Genomic DNA, 27049 nt, shown 5'->3' with positions numbered 1-27049 from the left:
CTTTAAAACCACTTTAAATTTTCATGTAAAAGTATAGAAAGATATCCAAACGATATATGGAAATGCGCAAGCAATCACATCTCCACCCAACTGATGGACCAGATAGAAAAGAATGAAAAATGAAAGGAACACACCTTCAAAAACCAGTTTAATTCTACCAGGGGCTATCAACAATATCATGCAATATAATTGTATAGCTTTTGCCTGACAGCATTGCAGGGCAGAATCAATGTTTCTGTGGTGTTTAGTTGTGTATTTTCATACTAACATGTTGGAATTTATTTAAAAACTAAATTTAATCTCAGTTTCCTTGTGTTTATAATACTTGTTTTGGGAACGATTACATTTTTGTAGTTACAACTTATACACTGTATTGCCATAACAGGAGCTATAATCACGGACAAGAACATATTGTGTTAGATGCTGTAAAAACACAAAACAGAAAAAGATTGCTGTTTAAACACATGATGAGCAGGCAGTGAACAGATAGAGAATGGTGAAGTACAAAGAAATAATGAGGCATTAACAATCAATATGGCAAGTACAAGACTTGGCGTGCCAGCTTCCAAACTGAGTTACTGGAGACTCCAAAAAATATCTTTTCCCGCAGCAGAGAGGCACAGTGAGAGAAAACACAGAGCTATTTATCCCAAAATTTAACAAGTGGGTGGTAGAAGTTGGTGTGAGGAATTGTTGAGCCTTGTCATCTCAATAGTGAATCACAGGTGATGTAGACAAAGAATGACCTTGAAAGCAGATCAAGTACATTAGGTGTGACTGACAGAGAAGGGGGAGCTAGTAAAGAGACAGGCATATGGTCAAAATTATTGGCAGGGAAATGATCTTTGCAGTCATATTATGGAAAAAAGGTTATTTTTACACCGACACGACTGATACGCACAAACACCTAACTCAAATTACATATACCTTTGGCAGGGGCGCTTGTAGTAAACCTACGAAGGCACCAGGGACTGCATTGGTGGGCAACACCCCGGCCTCTGCCGCCTGCCACACCGCAGCACCTGCCACACCGCAGCGCAGCACGAGGTGGGAAAGGTGCTCGTCCTTGGCCGTGACGCCTGGCGGGTAGGGTCAGAGCCGCTGCGCTTCTGCGCCAATTAAATGCCTCTAGTAGGGCGCTTGGTGAGCTGGCAAAGGGAAGCGTTAATTAAGAGCAGAAGAAAGCATTGTGGAGGTGGGTAAAGGGCTAGAAAGGAATGGTGGTGCATCTGGCCGCACCGTGTTCCTGTAACCGGGCAACAATTCATCTGGATGAGAAGGAATTTTGTGCCCATTCAGTGTCACTGCAAACCAGAGAGATTTCGCTCCTCACTCATCGGATTTTAATCTAAAATTCTGGGATTATGCCTATGGCCCGCATGGATACCGCCGGGTGAGGATCGCTGGCCGTGCTGAGCAGCCTGACAGCGGCGCAAGGGACCGGCCGGCCCGGGACTGCCTCGGCCCCGCCGCAGCTGCCCAGCCGCCACGCTGCCCAGCCGGCACGGCGAAGCCTCACGGAGCTGCGGGGACGCAGGGTGCGGGGAGCCGCGGGGCAGCCGCCCTACGGGGCGAGGCTGGGCCTGGGCCTGGCCCTGACCGCCACGCGCGGGCCCCGCGCACCCCGGCCGCCTTTGCACTCGGCCCCAACGGTCGCTCGCGCGCTGACGGGTTGTTTACTTCCTCCGCGGCGCGCGCCCCCTCACCCCTCCCTCCCCGCGCCCCGCCACCGCCCCGCGCGCCCCGCCTCAGCTCCCCGCCGGCCAATCGGGGCCGGCCCCGGCCGCGCGCGGGCGAGGGGGTGGGGGGGGGGCGGGCTCCTCCGAAAGGGAGCTGGGTGAAGGCAACGTCAGCCGGCCATCTCTCGTTGGGGCCAAGGTGTTGGCGCTCATTGGCCAAGAGGGCTGCCCGTCTTCCTCAGCCCCCGCCTTCCGTTTTACTCACGCCGCCAAGTACACGCCGCTCTCGCCCCCGCCTCTCCTATCTCTGTGTGTGAGACGCGGATTGGCTAACGGCCCGGCGGCTCACCGCCCCCTCGCCAGTCAGCGCCGGTCCCGCCTCTTTCGCCGCTCACCCGTCTCCAGCGCAGGAAACGCCCCGCCAGATCGCGGCCAGCACGGGGCTGCCGCCGCCTTCCAGTGGTCTACTGTGCTGCCCATCTGCCGGAGCCCCGCCTCCACCGGGCAGCGCTCGGGGAGGCCCGCCCCCTGCCCCCAGCTCTACCCGCTGATTGGGCCGCTGGAGAAGGGCCGGCGCTCCCTATTCGCTCTCTCCCTGCCGCTCCGGCGAGCCGCCCGGCCGGCTCCCCGCTGCCCTCCTCGTTCCGCACGCCTCGGCGCCGGGGGCCCCGCCCCCGCCTCCCTCCCGGCGCGCGCCCCCGCCCTCTGCGCGGTCACGTGATGTTTTCGCCGTGGTGCCGCCGCGGCTGCCTGCGTGAGTGCGAGTAGCCGGACGCGGCGCGGCGCGGCCGGAGGGCGCGGACGGGGGCGGCGGGTGGGCGCACAGGCAGGCACCGCCAGGCACCGCCCGCTCCCCATGCGCGGCCCGCCGCGGGGGGCGCTTCCCCGGTGAGGGCGGATTCCCGCTGCCCTCCCCGTGCCCCTTCCCCGGCGCTCCGGACCCTGCCTGGCCCCTAAGATGGCGAGCGGGATGAATGGCCCGGGCGGCGGCGGCGGCGGCGCGGCGGCCGGGGGCGGCGAGGAGGAGCCGGGCGCCCGCCACACGGGAGGCGGAGCCGCGCCTCAGCTGGAGCCCGGCGTGCTCGGCGCGGCGGCGGGCGAGGGGGACCCGGCGGCGGGCGAGGGCGGGCGCTGCCCGTCCCCGCAGCCCCACCACCTGCTGCAGCTGCTGCGGCGCTCGCCCAGCGCCTCGCTCTGCCCGGCGCCCGAGGCCGCCCCCGCGGCGGCCCGCACCGGGGCCGCGCCGGGCCGCGCCGGGCCGCCCCCCCCCGCGCCGGGCCGCGCCGCTCCCCCGCCCGCCGCCGGCGAGGACGTGAGGAAGTGCGGCTACCTGCGGAAGCAGAAGCACGGGCACAAGCGCTACTTCGTCCTGCGGGCCGAGAGCCACCTGGCCCCCGCCCGGCTGGAGTACTACGACAGCGAGAAGAAGTTCAAGAGCAGCCTGCGGGCGGCGGGGGCCGGCGGGCCGGCCGCGCTCTGCTGCCCCCCGCCCAAGCGGGTCATCCCCCTGTACCAGTGCTTCACCGTCAGCCGGCGGGCGGACGCCAAGCACAAGCACATCATCGCCCTGTACACCAAGGACGAGTACTTCGCCATGCTGGCTGAGAACGAGGGCGAGCAGGAGGCCTGGTACCAGGCCATCAGCGAGCTCATGAGCCAGAGCAAGAGGGGCTTCCTGGAGCAGGAGGACCACGCCGAGCAGCAGGTGGACGAGGACGACGAGCACTATGGGGCCGCCCTGAGACCTGGCACCGTCTTCAAGGAGGTGTGGCAGGTCAACGTCAAGCCCAAAGGGTTGGGGCAGACGAAAAACCTCACCGGAGTGTACAGGTTGTGCCTCTCCAGCAAGGCCATCCACCTTGTCAAGCTCAATTCGGAGGTGCCCTCCGTCCACCTGCAGCTCATGAACATTCGCCGCTGCGGGCACTCGGAGAACTTCTTCTTCATTGAAGTGGGCCGATCCGCCTCCATTGGGCCCGGAGAGCTCTGGATGCAAGTGGACGATTCAGTGGTTGCCCAGAACATGCACGAGACTTTTCTGGAGACCATGAAAGCGCTAAAGGCCTTTGCGGAGTTCAGGCCCCGGAGCAAGAGTCAGTCTTCTGGTGGTGGCAGTGGCACCAACCCCATCTCCTTCATCACCACTAGGAGGCACTTGGGCAACCTGCCCCCCAGCCAGACGGGCTTGCAGAGAAGATCTAGAACTGAGAGTGTTGCTGGAGGGACGCCTCCTACCACCAAAAGCAGCAGCTCTTATCGCTTCAGAACATCCAGCGAAGGAGAAGGAACCATGACTAGACCTTTTAGGTCAGTGACTGGGAGTCTGATCCACCTGAACACTGCGAGGATGAATTTGGGCCGGCAAGAAGGAAGTGGAAGGTATGTGAGAGCCGCATTCAGCTCATCTTACCACACCAGGTCTGCTTCGCTGCCCGTGTCTCATTTTCCCTCCACTACAAGTCCCATCAGTGTTTCTTCCAGCAGTGGCCATGGTTCTGCTTCGGACATGTTGACCAGGCCTTCTAGCTCATCCGTCTGTGGTTCCCCAAGCGATGGGGGATTTATCTCTTCTGATGAATATGGCTCCAGCCCTGGAGATTTCAGGTACTTTCGGGTCAGGAGTAACACGCCAGATTCCCTGGGAAACACACCGCCCATCAGAGAGGAGAACTGTCTGAGTGAGTACATGTCCATGAGTAAGCAACAGGCAGATGATAGCTCCAGAGATGATTATATGGAGGCTGAAAAGTGTTTCAGGAAAAGAACTTACTCTCTAACAAAGCCAACGTCTGTGTCGGTGCAGCAGAAGACGACACAAACTACGGCTTCATTAGATGAAGATTCTGTGGGAAGTCACGGGCGATTACTTTACTCTGAAACACCAAAATTGAGAGATAACCATGAATCGGAGTACAATGACACTAACCTTGATTCTGTATGTAACCAAAGTAGGAGTAAAGCCAGGGATGATGGGTACATGCCAATGATGCCAGGAGTGGCATCTTCTCTAGCCAGCAACAGCGACTATTTGCCGATGACTCCTAAAAGTATGTCTGTTCCGAAACAGATTAACAATTCGTGGTCACCCTCTCAGGTTGACTCCAAAGGGTATATGATGATGTTTCCAAAGGCTAGCTCTTCACCTGTGCGAAGTCCTTTAACTGGATTTATTTCTAAAGGAAGTAATGAGAAGATCATAAACAATGAGTATATGGATATGTCACCTGGTAATTCAGCTCCAAAGCACCCCGGTGATTCGAATTATGTTCACACCACTTCTGTTTCCAAAGGTTTTAGTTCGTATTTTTCTTTGCCCCGAAGCTTTAAGGCATTGTCAGGACAAAACGGTGACCACAGTGAATATGTTCCGATGTCTTCACCTGGAAAACTCTTGTATGGTGGACCAGAAAATGTAAAAGGGGTCAGCAGCGAGGCTCTGGCTAACGGCATCTCTAAACTGTCGGCGGTGAAAGGTTCGGATGAAGGACTTGTGCAGAACAGGGCTACTAGGCCCACGAGACTGCCCCTAGGTACGCGAGGGAGCAATACTATCCCAAGAATGTATGATCGTACAGTTCCACCTGAGCCAGCAAGTCCCGGTGAATACATAAATATTGATTTTAATGAAAAGGCGAGTAATACACCATATTCCTTATCTGCAGAAGGATCACCATCGTCCCTAGGCTCGAGCAGTGACCACAGACAGTCCCCGCTTTCTGATTACATGAGCGTTGACTTGGATGTACAGTCGCCGAAAGTAGCGAAGGAACTGTCTAACTCTCTAACGGATATTTCAATTTATGCAAGTTCCAGTATTCCTAGAAACCAACCAAATCCTGACTACGCTAGGCTTTCGTTTGGTACCGCTTGTGTTAGCACCGCAAGCAGCAGGACTGATGACTACACAGAGATGACGTTCAACATGGCAGCGACACCGCCTCGGCCATTTGCCGCCGAATCTGACAACGGTGTAAAGGTTGATAGCCCTTCTTCCATCGTGAATAGACTGTGCATTGTCGATCGATATGCTGGTAGCAGTAGCTTCTCTGTTCCTAGCTCTGAACCTCCTCTGGGACCGAAAGTGATCCGAGCCGATCCTCAAGGCAGGAGGAGACACAGTTCCGAAACGTTCTCTTCTGCTGGGACTGTGACAACCTCCTCTTCTTTCTTTACTGACAGTAGCAAAAGACACAGCTCTGCCTCATTTGACAATGTTTGGTTAAAACCGGATGAAAACATTGCTGATGGTCAGGAAAGCAAAATGTCCAGGGATACCTCAACTGGATTTCAGAATGGCTTAAACTACATCGCTCTGAATTTACGCGATGATCCTATAAGCTGTGAGGCAAGTACTGCAGCACCAACTTGCCATCTCCAAAATGGTACTTCAGGTTTGGACAGTGGAGCTTACGTAAGCATAGATTTCAGCAGATCCGATGGTCTGAAGTGTAACGCTGCGAGAAAAGGTTTGTAACTTTAAAAGCACTTTTCCTTTCATGCTTGCTTAACTGTAGGAATGGGGCACTCTACTTAATACTAAAATGTGGTCTTTGGGGTGGGGTGAATGTTTCTTATAGTCTTCTGCATGACTCTAGCACAACCTGTCTCATAGTGCAGCATTCTAACCGCTGAACAGCAGCACAAGGGGACGTGGTCCTTGGTCTAAAGGATTTATGTGACTCTTCTAGGCGGTTAGAGGTGTTAGCGAACTGTCACCTGCCTTGGTTTCTTAGGAAAGAATTTTGCTAGTATAAACAACAACTGTATTTCATCTTGTGAATTCCCATCCTGAGCTTATGGTAGCTCTTTTTTTTCCTTCCTGTTTTCCTCTTCTTTCCTTCCTATAACTCGATGACTCTTCACTTTTTTTGTTGTGTTTTTTTTTTTTAGTTGTGGTGGTGGTGGTGTTTGTGAGCTTGATACTTTGTAGTTTGTCTCATGGATAGGGATAGCTGAAAATTGCTGAATTGCGTTTGGATATCAAATTTTGGGGTTTAGGTCAGTTTCTTTCAACAAATGTAGGTGAAATACATGTGTTCTTTAATGTGGAAATCTACCCACATTTATTTAGCTGAATCTTATGTAAACAGAACTCGGGGTGTTTTTTTCCCTTTTGAGCTCTGTTCTCCCCAGGAGCCTTATATCCTCTGGAGAAGCCATCTCTGGGTGGCTGGGCAGGGTGGTGGGGGGCTCCTGCAGCCCATGCCCTCCCTGCTTGTCCCTGAGTAGGATCCAAGGGCTCAGCTGAGCCACAGCCTGCACCCAGCGACCTGCCTTCTGCATGGCGGATGAGGAGGGCCTGCGATAGAGGATGAGCAGGCTCCGAGTGGTGTTTTCCAGGTCTGAAACTTTGGAGAGAAGGCTGCTAGCTTTCAAGAGATCAGTGGTTTGACCCAGCTTAAGGTAATGCAGTTTGAGGTGTGCGTAAAAAAGGGTGTTGGGGGTGGGAAGGAAGAATATGGGGAAGAGGAGGGACGCTTCTGTTCATATGATAAGCTCTCACGGTGGGAGCAGTAAGTAGTAATTAGCTGTTAGTGGTATTATCCGTGTCCACTGGCTGAGCAGCAGTGTTTGTGCAAGCGCTGCATTGCACTGGAACTTTGGAAGTATAATCCTTGTTTTGGTGTCAGTGACCCACTGAACTTACAGTAATTCACCCAGCCAGATAGAAAACTCTGTGTGTTGGAAATGTTTTCCTGTCTTTGAAAATGCAGATGTAGTCAATAATTGATCAGTACTAAGAGGAAATATTTAATTGCTGTTGGACATTGATACTTGTCTATTTCTCTGTCAACAGAGGAAGCAGTGAAGGGGCAGGCTACTGCAGGCTTTTCTGTTTTTAATTACAATCTTAAACACTGAAATTTTTTCTTTTCTAGTTTCACTTTAAAACTAAGTATCTAAAGGCAGAAGGTATTGAAGGAGCTTAAAATTGTGTAGCCTTTCATAGTGGAAGGTATAAGCCTGACTCAGCTCGCATGCCATTCGAAGTCTGGCAGCACTGCTTGGGGCTGCTCAGAAATGTGTGGTTTGCCTCAGTGGTTTTTTGCCTCTGCTTTGTTTTGTTGGTTGGAATCAAATTTAGAAGACGTTGAAAGTTGCCAGTCCAAGAAAGTGCTTTCTTCCAAAGTTAGTCTTTCAGCACTTCAAAGATTTCTCTGCTAAGTCAAAGGTATACTGATGTCTGTATCTGATCTGTGTTTCTGGTTTTGAATATTATTTTTTTTAAAGAGCACCCCCAAAGACAGCAGAATTCCTACTTGATTTTTATGCCCCTCATATGATTAAAATCCATGCTCTAAAGTAAAACTTCTTACAAAATGGAGAGGAAAAAAACCCCAGCAGAGATGATTTCCTTTCAGCCATACTGTAAATGTTACGTTTAAAAATATTTTTTGGGAGACTGTGTGTGTAGAAATGGTATTTCTGTTAAACATTTTGCTTACTCCTGCCACAGCAAAGTATCTGCAGCCCTGTGCTTGGGGTTTTTTCCCTTGTCTATTACGAGTTGCAGAGGGGCAAGAGACTTAGAGCTGCTGGTTTATGCTGTGGACTGAAGTTTTCTGGAAATGAAACGTGTGTTAAAATGAAGTGAAAGAAACTCTGCATAAAAACCATGGGCTTTGGCAGGAAACGAAGCATGAGAACAGTAAGAGCTTAGGTTGGTGGTTTCTTTCTAGTCCTAAAAAGAAAAACAAAATTATAAAACATTGCTCCAAAACAAGGCCTAACAGTTTTCTAAAAAGACAGCATAAAATATTTCTGGTGTATAGTAGGAGGGCAGGTGGGGTGTGGACATTGTTCACTTGTAGGTGGCTCGTGGAGGGGTTGAACAAATTTCAGAATAGTCCAGGCAAAAAGTAGGGGGCCAGACCTGAATACAGTGTTGTAAATTAGTGATGTGTATCTGTTTCTTAGTAATGACTTGAAATTCTTGATTATAAAGATAGCAGTTTCCATTCACGTAGGAAATTGTGTCTCTGAGCTATCGGAAGCATAATTTTAGAAGCCTGTATTCTTTAAACAATGTATCATTTCTACTGCAATAAACTGCTATTTTAATACTTAATTTTTTTTTCTGTAATCTAGAAAAAACACTCGCACGTTCCATTTTGAATAGTGAAAATGAAGCTTCATTTCAAACTTCTGTGTCCTGAAGAGGTGTAGTGTGCCTGTGTGTAATTGATACTTTTAATACTTGGAGACTTTTAGCAGAACTCAGTGCTGTCTTTTCTTTCCTTTTACGTCCCACTCTTTTGGTCTCTGCCTGCAAAATGCTGTGTGGTTAAATCCATTCCTAAGGAAAATATTTAGCAGATGCATTTTTGCCCTTTACTTCTTAGAAAGGATCTATCCCACGTGTGCTAAATTCTATCAGGTAGAGAACTTTGCTCTCTTCTCCGTAAACTGCAGTTTTACTGGAAGGAAAACACTTCCCAGCTTCGGATCATTTGCTGTTTTGCTTTGTTTTTGTTTGCTTAAGTGGAATATTGTGTTCTGTGACTCAGCTGCGTTCTCCAAACTGCTGAGGGTGGTGGAGTGATTTCCAATGCATCACTGCCCCCTCATTGTAATTCCCAAACTACTTCTGGGTCAGGTTCACTGATGTGAATCAAACTTTTTTTTTTTTTCTTCCCCTTCTCCATTCATGACATGGATGGAGGAGGGGGAGGGCACTACCTTGAAATGGTAAATAGGCCTGAATTGTTAGTAAACTTTCATTTTAGGTTTAGGCAAAATTGAACTCAGGTTTTATGTTGATAATGATGATGATAAAAAGATTATAATGTTCTGATTTTTAATGCTTGAAGCTTAAGGAGGTCATTAGCAAAACAGTTTCATCACAAAATCGTTACACAATATTGAAGCAAGCGGTTTGCAGTTTTGATTACATGAATCTGAGTCATGAAATTTTGTGCTAGGAGTACAGAACACTAAAGCTACTTCAAACAGGGCTTAGCTAATGTATACCTTGTTATTGGACCTTGTAGAAACTGAGGAGGATAATGAGAACGGGGCGGTAATAAACTGCATAATGCGTCCTGTATAATACAAGTTTCTTCAGTCTTAATTAGAAATATTAAACCTGCAAAGATACCCTGGACTCCAGAAACAGAACAGGCTGTTCAGAGTAAATGTAATGTTCAGCTTATTATCAACCCACTTTTTTTTACACCCACTTTTTAATCTTATCTCTAACCTGCTATTCTAACACTATGCTAAGATACTATTTCAGAAGTTGTCTAAAGTGCAGGACTATAATTTCAATGTTCCTCACCTTTTTAATCTCCTCCTGTGCTATACTGGGCGAGAGGGCTGTGTACCCTTTGGGGAGCTTGAGAGGAAGGAAAACAAGTACAGCTGTAAAGTAAAACTTGTGTTCCAAATTGTCCAGGTCCTTTATGGTAACTTACATATTTCAGATGCAAAATCTTGAAGAATGTAATGAACAATATACACTTTGAGAAATTCAGAAGCTGGATGTTTTAGCTATTACTAATATAGTAAATTACAGTTTACAGGATACCAAGCAAATAACTGCCCCTTTTAGGTTTCAAGCTAGTGGTTTTTAAAAGTTTACTTCAAACTGAGGCTCTTTTGTATCGGCAGAATACTTAAGGCACAAGCCCATGTAAAAATAACTTGAAGAACCCTACTGAAGCGCATCCGAATGCTGCTGTGTGTCCTGCATCTTTGAAATAACACTGGGATAATAATTCTTAAAAAAAAAAAAACCAAAAAAAAACCCAAAAAACCCAACCCCCCCCCCCCCCCCCCCCCCAAAACCCAACCCCAACAAACCCAAAGCATTTTAATCTTACTGTAACAGATGCCCCTTGAACAGTCTTGAGTGACTTACAGCTATGCTTGAAACCACCCAGGGTAACTTTCTCAAGCAGTGTATAAGCTGCTGATGGCAGAACAGATTTTTTGCCATGCAGCGTGGGAGTGAGCTAATTATGACATATTTGACCAAGAATCAGTTGGGGTTTACTTCTGCTTGGGTAAGAAAATCTGAGACAAGAATGTTTCCCTACCATTGATAGAGAACTTGTAGTCACCGTTGAAATACTTTTGGAAATCAGCTTTCCAGACTTGAAATCCATAGTTGCAGCTGTTGGTGACGTGTGTCTTCTTTGAAAGTCTAAATTTTCCTCCCTGTAGCTGTCTTGCAGGTTAAAGCACCACTGCAGAACCTGTGGAGTTCGGGAGTAATCCGGCACTGGTCCAAGCAGCATTTTTTTTTTGTGCGTGTGTGTGCGTGGTGTTTTTGTTTTTTAATGCATTTAAGATTTCACCAAAAGATTTACTACCCTTTTAGTTTTCCCTCTAAAACTTCACTTTTTCCCTGTCTCCCATGATGTCTGAGGGCCCCTTGTTTCCCCTGTGGCTTGGGGTGGCAGGTTGGAGTCACGTAGTCAGTCTCCCCAGCAGCTGTATTCCAGCCCAGGGTTACTGGGGCGGTTTGTCACTAGTTCTTTCTCTGAGTTTTTTTCTATGTCCAGCGGCTTGTTAGCAGTAGGTAGAATTTGGGTTTGAGGGGTTTTTTTTTCTCTGCATATGCTGCTTTTTTAATGAAAGGATCTTTAACAAGTTTTCTTCATATTGATTGCTGGGGGCAGGGTTTATGCCTTGAGGTTTTGGATGGTACTAAAAAGAGCTTATAGTACTGTGTTGTACCTTGGTGTGTGTTTTTGTGCTCTGTTTGGGGATCTGTGGTGCTCCCAAAAACATGCTGAATGGTGTTCAGTATGTTGACTGCGCTAACAAGTTTGTTTTTCCCATCCCAAGCAGGAAACAAATTCTACAATTTTATTTTAAGTACTGTTGTGATCAAACGTGTCATTCTTCAACTCTAATAAAAACGGAGTGATAAAGCTGAAAGGCAGGTGAGAATGTGTCAAGCTTTCTGGAGCCTGGGGTTGTATTACTGCTGTTTTGTCCTAAAAATGTAGCATTATCTTATGACTCACCCTAAATGGTGTGTAATGACTTGGCTGGAGAGCGGTCCTGTGGCCCACCCTGCAAATTTGTTGTTTTGACTTTTTTCACGTTTAGCTTCTGCATAATAACAAGGATCCAATGATGAAGTTGCATTGCTGTCTCACAGGTTAAAGCAATGACATGGGGAAAAGGAAGAAGTATGTTCTAGTTTTAATCAAGCTCTGCATCTCTGTAAAGGTCACCCAGCTTAGGGAGGGTTACAATTTAGTTGAGAACCTTGATCAGTAGGGATTTGTGACATACTTGAGGGCAGTGGGAAGACAAAGGTAAAGTAGCCTGACTCATCAAAGGCATTTCAGAGGTGTTGCTGAGTGTCTTATCTAAATGATCTTGAACATACAAGTGTTTGGATTTGTGGAGATTTTGCTTCAGGTGTAGCATTATCCCAAGAGCAGCAGTGTAGCAGACTGTTAGCAAGAATTTTCTGCCCTGGTTAAGTCATGAGCTGTATCTTAAGGGGCAAAGTTTGCTGATTTCAAAACATTGTTTTCTGTTGGTTTAGCTGCAGGATTGGATGCTAACAATTCAAGACTGGGGGTGTGTGTATACATGTGGTGTGTGCTGGTGATACTGAGTTAAGTGTAAGGTCTTATTTTTTAGTCTTCAGAGAAGAAAGGGTTTTTGAAAGAGATGGCTTATACTAAAATCAATATAGTTAAAATTTGGCTGTAATTCCAGGGTGGCGATAAAATTTAATGGGACTCAACAAAATTGAAAACTTTTAAATTACTACTAAAAGGTGAATAGTGCTTGTGTTCACTGCATAGCGTATGTATATTATGAACTTACATAAATATTGGATTATTATTTAGGGCATAAAATAGGCTAGTTTTTGCTTTTTGCTAGGGCATGGAAGGCTTATAGTTATGCTACCTACTTGGAGAAAAGCTTCCCTTCCAGTAGAACAGGGTTTTGTGGAATGACTGAGGATATCAAACTGTATTTTTCTTTTTCAGAAAATCGTGGGAAATAATACCAGAAGGTGTGCAAGAAACCTGGTAAAATTTGCTTCTAAATCTGTTGAGACACTAATGAATGATACCTTCCTTCCAGAGGGAATAGTGCGGTTCTGTTCCCATGCTCATGCCAAGCCAGCTTGCTTTATTGTTTATGGCTCTTGCTGAACAGCTGAACTTGCAGTATAACTTTTTTTTGATGCTGTTCAGCCTGAGCCTGGATTGTTTTTTGGGAACTAGTGCTTTTTTCACACAGATCTCTCAGGCTACTAGGGGTTTGGAGCAATCTTAGTGGCAGCAAAGCAGATGCATCATTAGATAAATGAGAACTTCTTGCGTACTAGACCAAGAAAAGCTATTAATGTGAGCCATGTGATACCTTATATGTGTAAACCCCCTGTTTAAGCTATTTCTGTGACTTTTGTGGCAGCTTCTCGACAGTTGAGCTGAAATGGCCAAGATGAACCAGCAACTGGCACGGAAAGGCTGCTCCCCACACCTGGGCACCTTTGCTTCCCTGGTCTAGGTAACAGAGCCTGTCTGCGGGGGGGTTGGCTGGGGGCATTCCTCAGCACTAGTTGGGGGCAGGTAAAACTTCCATCAGTACAGATGAAGGAACACCCTTAACTCCTGTAAGTCTAAACCAATAAAGTTTCTTAAGTGTAAACCAATATGGGTTAAGGGGCTGAATAGATCCTGTTTGCTGTATGGATTTTTTTTTTTTTTTTTTTGTATTTTAAGTTAGTCTGTTAGGAAAATCTGTGAGCTGTTTGGGTTTTCTGTAGTAACATCCACTGTTGAGTTCAAACTGCTAGAATATTTGCTTTTTGTTATGTGAGATACCTTGGGAGGTATTTGCCATCTATATTAATTAACTCTGATGTTTTTTTGGGTTGGGTGGGTGAGTTTTGTTTGGTTGTTTTTAGAAGAAGACTGTTCTAAATTGCAGGTTGTGGTGAACTGGAAATCAGTTAGAAATGAGTTGAAAAAAATGAACAGATTTGATCTTGAGGTCATTCAGACAGTATTACAACAGTGAGTCTGTTAATGAAAGCTTGTAGCTCCAGACACGATCTCTACTCCTTGTAGAACCTGAACAGGTAGGCAGGATGGAGGTCCCCTGTACCCTGCCGCAAATGTAAATGTGTTGGTCCCTGTCCTAAGGAGCTTACAATTTAAAACACAAAACTAAAGCGATGGATGAAACTTAATGTGCTGGGGTGGAGAGTAAGATAAAGATCAAGGCTGCTGCCTTTGGCAGGGTGAAGATAAGAGCCTCGCAGGGAGATAAAAGGCTGCCTGAGAGCGGTTGCAAGAGAGGAAGCTGGTAGAGGCACTTGGAAGGGTATGAACAGGGCAGGGAGCGATGGAAGGTAGCGAGCTATAAATACAGTGGTTGTAATGGTTTAAATGACTTGAAAAGGATGAGGTAAATGTCAGAACACTGGCCAGGATATTAATCTTGGTAAGAGGAATGTGGGCCAACATGTATCGCCGAGTTAGGAGCATGTCCCGATGTTTACTTCTCCCTTTTAGATGTGGAATGTGATTATTTTTTTCCTCTTTTTTTTTTTTTTTTTTTTTTCCTTTCTGTAAGTTAGTTTTCCTGCAGCCATAGATTTAGTGCAAGCAGGGGTGCAGGAATGCGTACCAGAGCACAGGATCACGCGGGGCAGCACCCCTGGGCACTTACCATCGCTGCATCCTCTGCTCTTTGTGTGACTTTGCTCCAGAAGCAGCAGGGTGATGGAGCTGCTTTGGCATTACTGCTGGTTCCTCCATGGTTTTGCAGGAGGGATTTTAGGTGGTTTCAGGCAACCTCCTAGTGTAGGGGAGGAGGCAGCAGCATGGCTTGGGAGATACAAGGATTTGTAACCGGTGTGTGCGAGTGTTTGGAGTCCAGCTCAAGCAGGGAGGTCTGGGTGGCAGCTGCTGGGTGCTTTCAGCTGCTCCAGAGTGGCCTGCGGAAGCTGGAGTGCAAAATGAGAGCTTTGACCAGAGAAAGTTACGTTATTTCTGTGTCGGTAGATCAGGTTGAGCAGCCACCAGTGGTTGCGGGCGCGTCTGGAAGTGGTGGCAGCAGTGAGGCTTGGTTCACTGTCGAGGGTGTAAGCGATTGAAATACTAATGTTGACGTGTTCCACAAGGTAAACACTGAAGGAGAGCTGCGTGCTGTTGATTAAAACTTGTCTGTGTGTGGACACAGTTTAACTCTGTCCTTGTGTGCTCCCGAGCTCCTCCTGGAAGCTGAAGGCCCTATCCTTGGCTCTTGTGCGTGTGCTGTGATTTGAGAAGATCTTGCTTCACACATGCAATGCAGTCTGATCTTTTCTTCTTCCTCCCCTGCGTGAGCCGGGGTTTTGGGTGTCCTGATGTTAATGCAGACTCAATAATGTGGTAATTAGAAAATGTAGAAAATTGATGCGTGCAGCTGCTGTGTGTGGTAGCAGATAGTGGCTGATAGCAAATATTTTTTTATTTTTTTTTGTGCAGGCATGCATGGGCAAAAGGTATGGCTGAGGAGGGTGTAACTATCTGGGGATGTGGCCGTGTAGCAACTTCATGCCTTTGACAGTCGTTTATGGCAGTAGAGGTGAAAGAAAAGGTAGTGCCCAGTGCTTTCAAACGGTGACGGCTAAAGTGGTTGAGAAGAGCAAAGGGGTGAATTAGGTGAAACTTCTTGTAGAAACAAAATATCAAGAAAAGGCGATTTGGAAGGTGGGGAGCTGTTTCATTAGTCATGAGTGACAGGACAGTGTCTCTTAGTTGCGTTCATGAGAATAGTTTGGCTCGCCCAAACCCAAGGCCTGTGCCTGCAAGCAGACACCACCCAGCAGAGGAAGAGCAGAGCAGGCGTATATAACACATCCCCGCAAACCTACACCCAGCCGCTGGGTTGGTATTTTTTTTTTTTTTTTTTTTTTTCAGCTTGGGGGATTTCCTGAGCCTGATGTAATTTGTCTGTTTTATAATCCTTTATGGATCTTTAATCCAAGTACTTTTCCAATCTCCCTTTGATCCTGTGTAAACTCCTTGTACCCGCAGCAGCCTGCGGTCGCAGTCGGTACACGCTGCATGCAGACCTCTCTGTTTTGGACCCTGCTGCGTACTGCAGCCCCTGGTTTGTGTATTGGGAGAGATAACAAACCCTATCTTTTCTCTCCATGCTATTTAGGATTGTGTAGATGCTGTATCCTCCTCTGCCATATACTTCGCCAGCGTGCTGTCAGCAGCTTCCCGCACCGTGCGCAGCAGGGACCTGCGGTGTAATAGTATTATTAACTTACTGATACGTCCTAATACTTCTCTGCAGGCTGAAGGGTTCTTGTTACCTGTCTGTTCCTCACTAGGAAGCTGTTTCACACCTTTCATGAGTTTTTCTGCACTACCCTGAAACTCTTCCAGCTATTCCAAGTCTTTTTTGAATGAGGGAACCGGAGCTGTGTGCGCTGTTCAGCACTGGTATTTGACCTGGCTGTTTTCTTCCCTGTTTGTTCCCTAACAGCTCTTGACATCCAGTTTGCAGGAAATTTATTCCTCCCTGTTGGCCCTTTAGGGCTTCTAACCTTTGTCAGGAGAGCGGAGTCAACTGTAGCAGGTGGTATTGTCAGAAGCCACGCAAGATTTTTCTTTTTTTTTTTTTTTTTTTTTTTTGGCTAAAATTTATCTGTTTTCTGCAGTTTAGGAGGTCAGTCACTTGCTGTAACAGTGCTTTTAAAAAAGAACCTTTTTCATTCTTTTGCAACGTGAAAATCTGAAATTTTGAACTTCTGTGTGTGTTTACGTGAATTTTTAGTATTGTCTTGCTATACTGTAACAGAAATTTATTTAAAAAAAAACCAGAACAACCAACCCCAAAACTCCCCAACAGCTCGCCAAGCTGTCCAGTGCAGTTTGAGTTGGTGTTAAGCCCTTGCCAAAACTGCGTGCAAGTTTCCTAATTCTAGGAATAGTATCAGTAAGAGATGAAATTAGGGAGTGGGCATAAAGCCTTCCTAGAAACAACACTGCTGTTTGAAACAGAAAAAGAAGCCACTGTTGCAAAAGATAAGGCGTTTCTGCAAAGTGAATAAAACTGATCTTAAAGCATGGGAGAGGTTTTTAGCTCATGAAATCGCCAAGCACTAAGAATAGCAGAACCACATTTTGAATGAACAATTGTGGATAAAAATTATTTGCAAGAGTAACTTTGTCTTCTAAATTTTAGAAACACAGCTTGAGGAGGAATCTGATTTAGTGGGATGTGTTGTTACCACTCGCTGTGTTTAAATAGTTTATCCAATGAAAAGTGGGTCATGTAACAGGTTTTTCTTAAAACAGATCTCGCTTTTTTTTTGCTTGTGTAAGGTTGGTAAAATTGTAGGTATGAAATACATTCATTAGCTCAGTTAAAGCATCATTTTGTGGAATATGTGCTTAATGGTGAACATGTAGTTTAGCACATTTCCCAAGTAAGGGATTTCTGTGTCAGGACCTTGTCTGGGTTACCCAGGTATGGTAACTGCATATGGAGTGGCCACGGCAAACGATGTGGTTGTTTTTCTGATTTGTATTTGTAGACTTGATGTCTGCGTGTGCAAATTAAGAAGGGATCCTGCTTTTCTCAAATAACACCACTTGCCTCTAGCAAGGTCTAAAGCTATGCCTTTAAAATAAGAACTCGAAGAAATAGGACAGTGACGCAGGATAGTAACTGCATTTGGTAAGATTTGGGGCAAAAGAAAATTCTCACTAACTCGTGCAGAATGTATTTGTGCAAATTAGCTCCCTCCCCCCGACCTGCGTGCTGTTCATGGCAGTTCTGCCCTGTCCCGGTGGCACGAACAAAGCGCTTTTGGACATGCACGTTGTGTCCTGAGGTTGTGCTGGGATTTGGTGCTTTCCTGAACAACAGGAATATTGTGTGGCCTTGCGCGCAAGAAAGTCAAGGGCTGTTCTGCTGCTTTTGATCTGTGTAAATCAGATTAATTCTGATTTCCCCCTAACCTGAAGTTCAGGAAATGGAGAACTTCAGTAGTGTTCTCCAGAAAGCATTAAGCTGTCTAAGTCTTTGACATGGAGATTTTAATCATTTAATTATCTTAAATTAATATCTTCTGTAAGCAAATCTTTTATCCTTTTAGGAATCGGTTGCAGAATTATGTCAGTAAAAGCCTTTCCTGTAAAAACAGATATTATTTAGGATGGATTTTTTTGAGAGAATTAGGGTATGTCTGCTATGTTCTTAAAACCTCTTGGTTTGTTTCAAAGTGGCCTGACTCGCCTGACCTTAATAATTCAGATGCAGGAAATGAAGTGTAAATTGGATGTATTCTCATCTGATACATTTTCAAATGGAACACGCTGGGTTTGCAATCTAATGAATTAAGACTGATCTAATCCTCTGACCCTAACTTTTATAAAACTATAGATTATTTTTGCATAGAACACTTGTAGAGCACTTTTTCCGTGTGTTCCTTGATTTTCAACAAAACGTTTTTGAGCAATGGCATGCTGCCATCCCATTTTAAATATTTGCCCTCTTGGTTTCTCTTCTGCCCTTCTGATCCTTTCCCTCTCATTGTTCCTCAGAAAGATTTGGACAGCTGTGTGTAGTTTTATAATCTGATCCCATCTTAAACTGATGAATTTAAATAGAATTGTGTAGTGAAGAGAACACTCTTAATTTTCTAAACTTTGCTTATCTATTTTGAGAGGTGATCTGTGAAAATGTGTGGACGCTTTCTGGACTCGTTCTCAATATTAAATGTTCACAGGAAGTTGAATTTGTATTGTTCTCGATATTCTGAAGCAGCAGAACTCGATTTGGCATAAAGGCTGAAGCTTTCGTGTAGAATCTGTTAACGGAGCTGAAGTTTGAATAAGCGGAAAAGCCCAGTGTAGGGTGCTCTGAAAACCACTTAGAACAGTGTATTTCTGGACTGCTACAAAAGTGCAGAGGGGTTTTGGCGTTCAGTTTTTTGCTGCTTGTTTTGTTGTTCCCAGGGTGGTGGTGTGGTTTGTTGTTGTTGTTTGTTTGTGTGTTTGTTTTTGTAGACTGAGCAGATTTTCTTGGAAGAGCTGGTGACAATCCAGGAACAGCCGTGTGTTTACACTGCAAGTGAAAGTTACCTTCAAACTTGCCATGTCTGATCTGGCCACTGAGTTCTGTTTAGTGGCATGCGTGTTTTCAGAACTCTAAGGGACTGATGGGCTGTTTAGTGAGCTTGTTCCTCTCTTCCCAGCTAGCTCGCACCTCGTAATTTGTTTCCCTTACTTGTTTCATCCATTTCTCTGACAGCTTCCTTTACTGATCAGTCAGTGTCGAGCCAGGTACGTTTCTGTGCTATCTGTAATGAAACGCTAATCTGGTTTTTATTGATCAGCGATTGTGTTTGTCCTAGTAGCACAGAAAACTGTCGGCTGATGAATCTTACATTATGAAGACTGACGTAACAAGATCACCCAGCTTCACAGAAGCTGTATTGTTTTCATTTTCTTTGAGCAGTTCGTGTTCTCCATTAGTTTACCTTCACCTACTGGCTAGTCCAATGGTAGAAGATCAGGTGTGGGAGACGAGAGCCACCAAGGACCTTAATGCATGAGCACTCTTGCAACTTTGCTAAATAAATGCATGCGACTTCACAGAATCACAGACCGGTTTGGGTTGGAAGGGACCTGAAAGCCCATCTAGTTGCACTCCCCTGCCACAGGCAGGGACACCTTCCCCTGGACCAGGTTGCCCAGAGCCCCGTCCAGCCTGGCCTTGGGCACTGCCAGGGATGGGGCACCCACAGCTGCCACAGCCTGGGCCAGTGCCTGAGGAATTTCTCCCTTCTATCTCATCTAAATCTCCCCTCTTTCAGTTTAAAGCCGTTGCCCCTTGTCCTATCACTACATGCCCTTGTGAAAGCTCCCTCCAGCTTTCCTGCAGCCCCCGTCAGGCACTGGCAGGCTGCGCAGGGTCTCCCTGGAGCCTTCTCCTCTCCAGGCTGAACCACCCCAACTCTCCCAGCCTGTCTTCACAGCAGAGCTGCTCCAGCCTCTGAGCATCTTCATGCTCCTCCTCTGGCCTCCCTCCGACAGGTCCGTGTCCTTCGTGTGCTGGGGCCCAGAGCTGCACGCAGCACTGCGGGGGGGTCTTGGCAGTCTCTAGTGCTCTGTTGACACCAGGGTTCCTGCTCGCTCCATGTGGGCAGCTGTGGCACCAAAATGTGAAAGGCAGTTAGGCTGGTGGTTCAGCACACATCTCCCTGGGAGGATGTGCTGGGGGAAGGTACATCAGCTGGAGTTCCTATGGCTCCATGGCTCAAGATGATGGGCTTGGACTGCGGAAACTGTCCCTCGCTGGGCTGCACACCCTGCTCGCCCCCGGGCGCAGGGTCCACTGGTCGTGATGGGATTTCTCTGAGCGTGGAGGTTGGTGGGGGGGTGACCCGTGGCTCTTGCTGGCTGTGGTCCTGCTGTAGGGAGGAATGGACCGCTGAGTGCCACCCTCACGAGTGGTGGGGACTGCAAGCACTGTGTGGGAGGGATCTCACAAGACCTCAGCCTTGTCTTACTTTTTTTTTTTTTTTTTTTTGGTGGTCGAGTTTCACAAGTTGCTTTTCTGCCTCTTCTATCTGACACTGATGTATGTCTTCACATACGTACATATATATCGATTTAGATCTGTATCTCTCTCTATATATAAATGCTTGATGCTTTTATCCCCAAAAAAGAGCTGATGACTCAGGGCACCAGCCAGCTGTACTGCTCCAACTGCAATATTGAAATTTTCAGCTTAACAAAGGGATTAGAGAAGTGGTGACAACCCGTAACCCCATGTCTGAAAGGCTCAAGGCTTTATGAGACTGTTACCAGCTTGTAGGTAATGTGTATGTGAAACTCCCTTATGTTTATTTACAGTTCCCACAATTCTGTTTTAGCTTAAAAATGACGAGGAAACATGCTGAAGTATAGCTTATGATGAAGGGGAGAGAGGGGGACGAATTAATGGGATCTTGTTTAACAAACACAAAGTTTTGGGAAGGGGGGACGCTGCGGGGAGGTCCTGAGCTTGCCTTTATGTGGGTGTAAAACTCAGTATTTGAGCCAGGACATACAGGGAATTTTTAAATTGTAGTGAAGCTTAGTTTGAGGGTTTTTTTCTTCAGGTTTCTTATAAATTAATCTGTGTTCATCTGGGCTCTGATGAGGGCTGAGCCTGCTTTGGAATTGGTTAGCACGCTGCCTTCTGAGTTGTGCTGGGCTTGTTCAAAGAATCAAACTTAGGAGTTCGGCAGGGTTTTTTCTTTGCTCTTAAGCTCTTCCTCTTCCCCTTCCCTTCCAAGTATCTTAGATGTAATTTGGCATAAGTTTCTGAAAGCTTGTAAAAAGTTTTATGTATAAATCCTGAGTTATGCCACACGGGATTTTCTGATTCAAACAGCTGGGCCTTTGCTTTTTGGAATGTTTTGGGGATGTGCTTGGAGAGATTAGAATAACTTGTCAAGCAGCTTTCAGGTGTGCCGTGTGTGTTAGGCGTGGAGGAAAAATGTCCTGACAAAAGCAGAGACAGTTTTTGAAGTTCCTTTTATGTAAGCTTATGGGTCCGCAGCAAGGAAAGGGTGGGGGGATGCTGGTAAATGTTAATTTTTACTGAATATAAGTTTAATATAGAAGCTTGAACTGGTTTAATGTGTGACTTGGATGCATCGTTGAGGTGTGATTCATTGTGAGCTGTGGTGCGTGTTTTCATCCTTTGGTCCTACAACAAAATAATACTTTTCTAAAGAGGAGAACTATTTAAAAAAGAATAGCTTCACTGAGCTTTTGTGAAAACAAAGCCATCGCTAACCACACCATGCTCGGTGTGGAACGAGCAATAGCTTTTTGTAGCGATCGTTACAACACAAATGGGGATCCTGGAGTTGCGGGTGTACTTTGGCTGTCTGCTCCTTGAATTGTGGAAAACCTAGTGACTATATTTTCGAAATCACTATGTATTTGAAAAATGAAACCCAGCAACCCAGACCTTGGTGTGGGTTGTGCAGGGATAAAAGGGAGTTTCCCCTGGAACTGAAGGACCCCTCTACTTCTGACCGCTCCAGTCCTGCCCTGTCTCTGGAGCAGTGGGCAGCCCTGGCCGAGGGCAGGGGCAGCTGCTCGGGGCAGCTCTTCCGAGCTTTGCTCTTTCGGCCTTCTTGCTTTTTTCTTTTGAAGCGACAGTATTTTTAAGCTGGATGGAAATCAGAACTTCTTTAACTCAGGGTGGAGTTTGCGTGTGCGTACTTTAGGATTGGTTATGTAAGTAAACATACAGGTTTGCATTATTATACATAATGCTTGCCTGTTCTTGAGATGGTCGCGTTTTCTTCAGCATATTCCTGTGGTGGAGGCGGTGAAGCCCTGTGCTTTCTTCAGCGAGGAGATGTAACAGCTTTCCTCGTGACCCCGCAGAAGGGCAGGATTAAGCTCTGAAGCCTCCTCTTTCGTTCCAGCACCGTGCTGGGCTCCTAACAAAGCGTTCCCCAGCCTGCAGCTCTTCTTGGCGGCAGTGAGGGCTTGTGCTGTGCACCTCCCAGGGGTGGAAGCAGACGTTTCTGTACCTGGTGTGTTCTGAAGGCTCAGTGTCTTTAGGGGGCTGTTGTTTCTCTATGCGAGCAGCCTGCTGCTTCCTTCTTCCCTGTAATGCCGGGAAGCAGGTCCCGCAGACAGGTGCCTCAGACCTTGAAGAGGAGGTGACCAAAGCCACCTGACTGGCAGGGGACGGTGCCCTCCGTCCTGGCTGGGAGGACCACCTGGGTGGGCGAGGACAGCCCGTCCAGATGGGGAGGCAGCACGACGCAGTGATGGGGCTGGTGGTGCCCCTCCGGCTGACACCAGTGCTCATGCTGGCTCTACTGGGAGCGTTGGGTTCCGCAGCAAGCCAAAATGTGAATTTTTGTGTGCTCCTCGATTCATGTTCATGCTGCTGCAGAGAGTGTCCGTGTCCCCTTGACCAGTTTTATCCGTGTCGGGAGCCTTTTGAGTCGCTCACCTTGGCACCTGCATGGTTAACTGCGGAGCTGGCTGCTCAGGGCTCCCCCTCTCTGGGATGTCCATCCATGCCTTGCTGCCAGGCTGGGTCCTCCTGTAACACAAGAGGATATTCCCCCACCCCGTTTCGCCGAGCACCTTGTACTTGCCTGTTCCAGGCAGCCTGAGGCCGCTGGCGGTGCGGGGGCAGCTTCTGCGCTGTGTTGCCTTTTGGTGAGTCTTGCTTCGGAAAGGGAAAGCTCCTCCAAGGTGGTGCTTATTAGAAGGAATCATGTTTTTTCCTGAAACGTTGAGGACGGGGCACGTGGCTGTCGTGGCTTGCCACTCCTTGTTGGGCACGGGAGTTGCGGGCGCGTTTGTCGCGGTTCCGTCCCTGCCGTGAGCGGGAGCGTTGGCCGCAGCCTTCGGTACCCCTGGGTGAACGGACCTGCTCCGCGCCCAGCCTGCGCTGAGCCATGGGCTCCGTGCTGCGCGTCGCCCGGCGCCTCGGGGGGCTCCATCTCCTCCAGCGGAGTACGGACAGCGAGCTGGGCTCCTTCCCACCACCGGGCGCCGGCAGTGGTGCTGGCACTGGTGCTGGTGCTGGTGGCCGCCCCAGCTCCTGTCCAGCGCCCACGTGTCAGCCTGTGGTGGCCCTTCGGCCTCGCTCCAGCCTCCCTGGCTCTTCCTCATGGGACAGGGTGCCCTGGCCGGGCCCGTGCCCTCCGGTCAGCAGCTGTCGCTCCTGCGATGGATAAGCTCCATCTCTCTGGAAAACACGTATTTTTTTTCCAGTATAACTCGCATTTAAAATGTCACTGACTTTTTTTTCCCCTTCCCTTCCAGACTGACTGCATTGCCATGGAAACCATTGTTGGAAGAGAAGACTTTTCTGCTGGTAACTCCAGAAACTGTGTGGTGCTTTTGGAAGCAAAGCTCAGCTCCAGCCGGCTACTTTCATTTCCACCAGCACGGACATAGACACACATCCTTTTAATTGTTTGGGTTTTTTTTTTTTTTTTTCCATAGACATCAGCTCTCTACAGTCGAATTAATTTGAATTGAGATTTTTTTTTTCATAGCTGTGCTTTGGTGATGGAATTTGGTCTTTCGTGTCCTACCTATTTGGGAGGCAGTGTGAATGCTAATAGGAGATCCCTGTATGCCCCTTTCTCCCTCCTGCCTCTCCCGTTAATATTTTTTTTTTTTAATTTATATTCTGAGAAGTCAAAGCTGGTTTCTGATTGTCTGTTTAACATGGGTTTTGCTTCTCTGGTACATTAACAAGTGGTTAGCTTAAAACACGTATTGTTTAGGAATATTTTGGCAGTTCAGGATTTCTGTCGGGTGGCGGGGTGGAAGGAGGGAGGGAGAGGTGCACGTTAGCTTGAGGGGTGAACCCGTGGGACTCAACGGGTCTGGGGAGAAGAGACCTCTTCTGCCTTTTTTTCCTAATTTTTTTTTAAAAGGTTTTGCTTTTATGGTACAAGAGGTATTTCTTGATCATAGGCTAGAGTATTTTAAATCAAATGTCTGTCAGAGCTTAAACTGAATTATTTTTTTCCGCTCAGAATTTTGGTATGTACAAAGTAGGATTAATGGGCTGGTTGTCTTGTAGATTGTTTTTGTTCTTACCCTCAAGATACTTGTTTATAAATACAAATTGTGTAAAATGAGGTTTTTGTTCATGCATTCGAATGGAGAACTGCAGAGTCGTATCCAGCGTCTGTGACTTCTGCGTGACACTTGTCAGCTGTAGCTTTTAAAGGGAAACCACCCTAATTGATCTTACTGGCAACCTAAGTCCCGTTCTTAATTTGGGGCTATTTTTGTTCTTTCTTCCTGGCATAATGGGGAAAAAAGTAAAATGTTGGCTCATCAATTGTCTTTATCCCACTTACAGAAATGTGAACAATGACTATTTGACATTTTAAAAATAAGCCCTGATTTTTCTACCATTTAAGTGCTTCACTCTTGTACTGGATTATTATTTTTTTTTTTTGGTTGAAATGAGTTTAGGTTTTTAACACTGCTATGAACTTCAAAGAGCACGACACTAGTCGTTGGTACATGCGATGTATAATAAAAGGCACTGACGATTGGTCAAGGGTTTAGAAGTGGTACACAAATCCTCATGCTGTACTGCACCACACAGCTGGTAATCCTCTACATTGTATATTGTACAACTGATTTGTCAGGCTGCCTCACCTCTAACATACAACCTTTAAATTGCTAGTACAGTTTGTATAACAAATTAGACACTGTCAACTCGGATTGTTCAGTGATGTGTACCCAAATCTATTTTTAAGTAGTATTAAAATGTACATGTCACTAAAATATGAAGACTTTTTTTTTTCTTCTTTTTTTTTTCCTTTTTTTCCTGGAAACATGGTACCAATCAGTTTACTCAGTGTCTAGTGACAGGAAAAACTGTTGCTACGGGGTTTAAAAGCACAGACCTGTTTTTGATTCTGGAGGAGAAGTTCCAGTTGGTACAGTTACTCGTTGCTGCTAAACGTACACAAATTGAAAATACGACCACTCTTACAGACCACGATACTGTCTCGCCATATAGCTTTTGTTTGGTCTCATAAATTAATAATGCAATACGTAGACAGCTTTTTATAAAGCTTTACATCTTTTCTAAGAAATCAAAATTTGGATGAAGATAGTTCTAAACATTTAATGTGAAAGGAAAAGGTTGTTTTGAAGAAATTTGTTACATATTTCATATTAGATCCCTGAGGCTGCCATTGTACAATATACAGCACTGATTTAATAAATGCTGAATAAATAAGTAAATGGGTAACCTCAAGTATAGTGGTACAAATACTAATAGGTACGGCATAATAAATATGCAATCTTTTTGAATCTCTTAGTTTACAGCAACTAATTTATTCAGTATTGTGCTGGAAGAACATTTTCAGATGATGTAAAACATATCACTATATATACTACCTTCCAGCTACCCGTTTATGCTGCTGTATAGTACAAAAATACCAATGATAGAACAATGTTTGTCCTGTAAATTTAATTTGATATTGGACAGTTATTGTCTGTACAAACTAAAACATATATGGTTGAAACTGTTCATTATATTTGCTATTTCTGCTTCACAGATCTGTTTTAAAGTTGAGCTGATTGATCTGGCTTTGTCTTCCATTGTAAATATTGTTCTGTTGTTTTCTTTGTAAAACACATCGCGTTTGCGGTTTTGGGAGACTGGCTTGAAGCTCTGTATAGTGTTTATATTTATCTGACTTGGCTTTCCATAGAGCTACTTGCAGTAAATACGTGTTCATGTAGCTCTGCGTCTGGGTTTTATTTTTAAACAAACTTTTGGGTTTTTTGTCTGTCAGAAGCGCGTTTCCTTCCGCCGTGGCTGCTTGCTGCTTCAAGTGGTTTTGTCACCCTCTGTCCCTGAAGGTTTGGAGAAGCTTTTGGCGTCTTTTGGGGGAGCGATTCCCAGCCTGTCCAATTTTCTCTGCCGCTTAGTGTGAAAGGTAACACACAGCAAAACACCCAGGAGTTTTCTTTGTCGTAGACTCATAGTGCTGGTAAACAACTGGATTTCTGAATGGAAACCCAAACAATCAGTGCCTGGTACTTGCTTTTTCTGCTTGAAGTGCAGAAGGCGGTAGCGATGTTGTGTTTGTAACTGTCTGTGACTGGGTATGGGAGTTTTGTGATCAAAAAGTACTAGTCCTGGGAGGAATTTTTAGCAGTGTAGGATCAAATAGGTTCCTGTCTGTAGAGCTGAGGGTAGAAGGGAACATGTACAGCTTGCTGTTGTAAGTTTTGTAGTAAGGCTTTGGTTCACTGTGTGTTAAATAAGGTCTCGGTGTGTAAAACCAAAAGCTGTATAGATACCATGTTATTTCAGGTGATGCTCCCACTTGTAAAACCAACGGTAGTTCCATTGGCAAATACCAGCAAAACGTGGAGTGCCCAGTCAGGGTCCTCGCTGACGGGAAGGCTGCGCCGGTAATTCTGTCGAGAGGTTTTTATCCATAGGTGTGAGCGTAGATGATCTGTGTCAGTGTGGGTGCTTACTGGGAAATGCCTTGGATTAGCCTTTGCTTTAATTGTAATTCTTACCCTGTCCCTCAGAGCAGTGCGGTGGAAGAACTCCCTGTGAAAGTCCAGCGTGCTGGAAGAACAGGGTTTTCCTCAAATAAAGCAGCCCCTTGCTCAGGGTGCCGCGTCGTAGCGTGTAGCCTGTGTTGGGGAGCAAAAGGGGACCGTGCTGCTCTTACGTGGCAGGAACAGCCCCACCGGCAGGAAACAAACAGCAAAAATTATCCGAACAGTGTCAAGCCTGTTGTGACAGTCTCACAGTAACGGCTTTAAGAGACCTTTGGCTGAATGTCTTGGATCTGAAACGGGCTGACTGCTTGAGGGTTTTTTTTGGGGGGTGGGGGGTGGAGGACA

General features: G+C 46.5%; 1 protein-coding gene across 1 annotated transcript; it reads left to right on the top strand.

Annotated features, from left to right (window-relative positions):
- The first annotated feature begins 2439 nt into the window (after window positions 1–2439).
- Window positions 2440–25923, top strand: IRS4 (insulin receptor substrate 4). The gene is made up of 2 exons (XM_080365829.1): window positions 2440–6145; window positions 23465–25923. The coding sequence occupies exons 1-2, from the start codon at window positions 2638–2640 to the stop codon at window positions 23467–23469; spliced, it is 3513 nt and encodes a 1170-aa protein (XP_080221955.1). The 5' UTR covers window positions 2440–2637; the 3' UTR covers window positions 23470–25923.
- Window positions 25924–27049: the final 1126 nt, after the last annotated feature.

This window comes from Falco punctatus (assembly GCF_963210335.1).
Source record: "Falco punctatus genome assembly, chromosome: 15".
NCBI lineage: Eukaryota > Metazoa > Chordata > Aves > Falconiformes > Falconidae > Falco > Falco punctatus.
The sequence above is the reverse complement of the archived record's forward strand: the minus strand, read 5'-3'. Positions and strand labels throughout refer to the sequence as shown.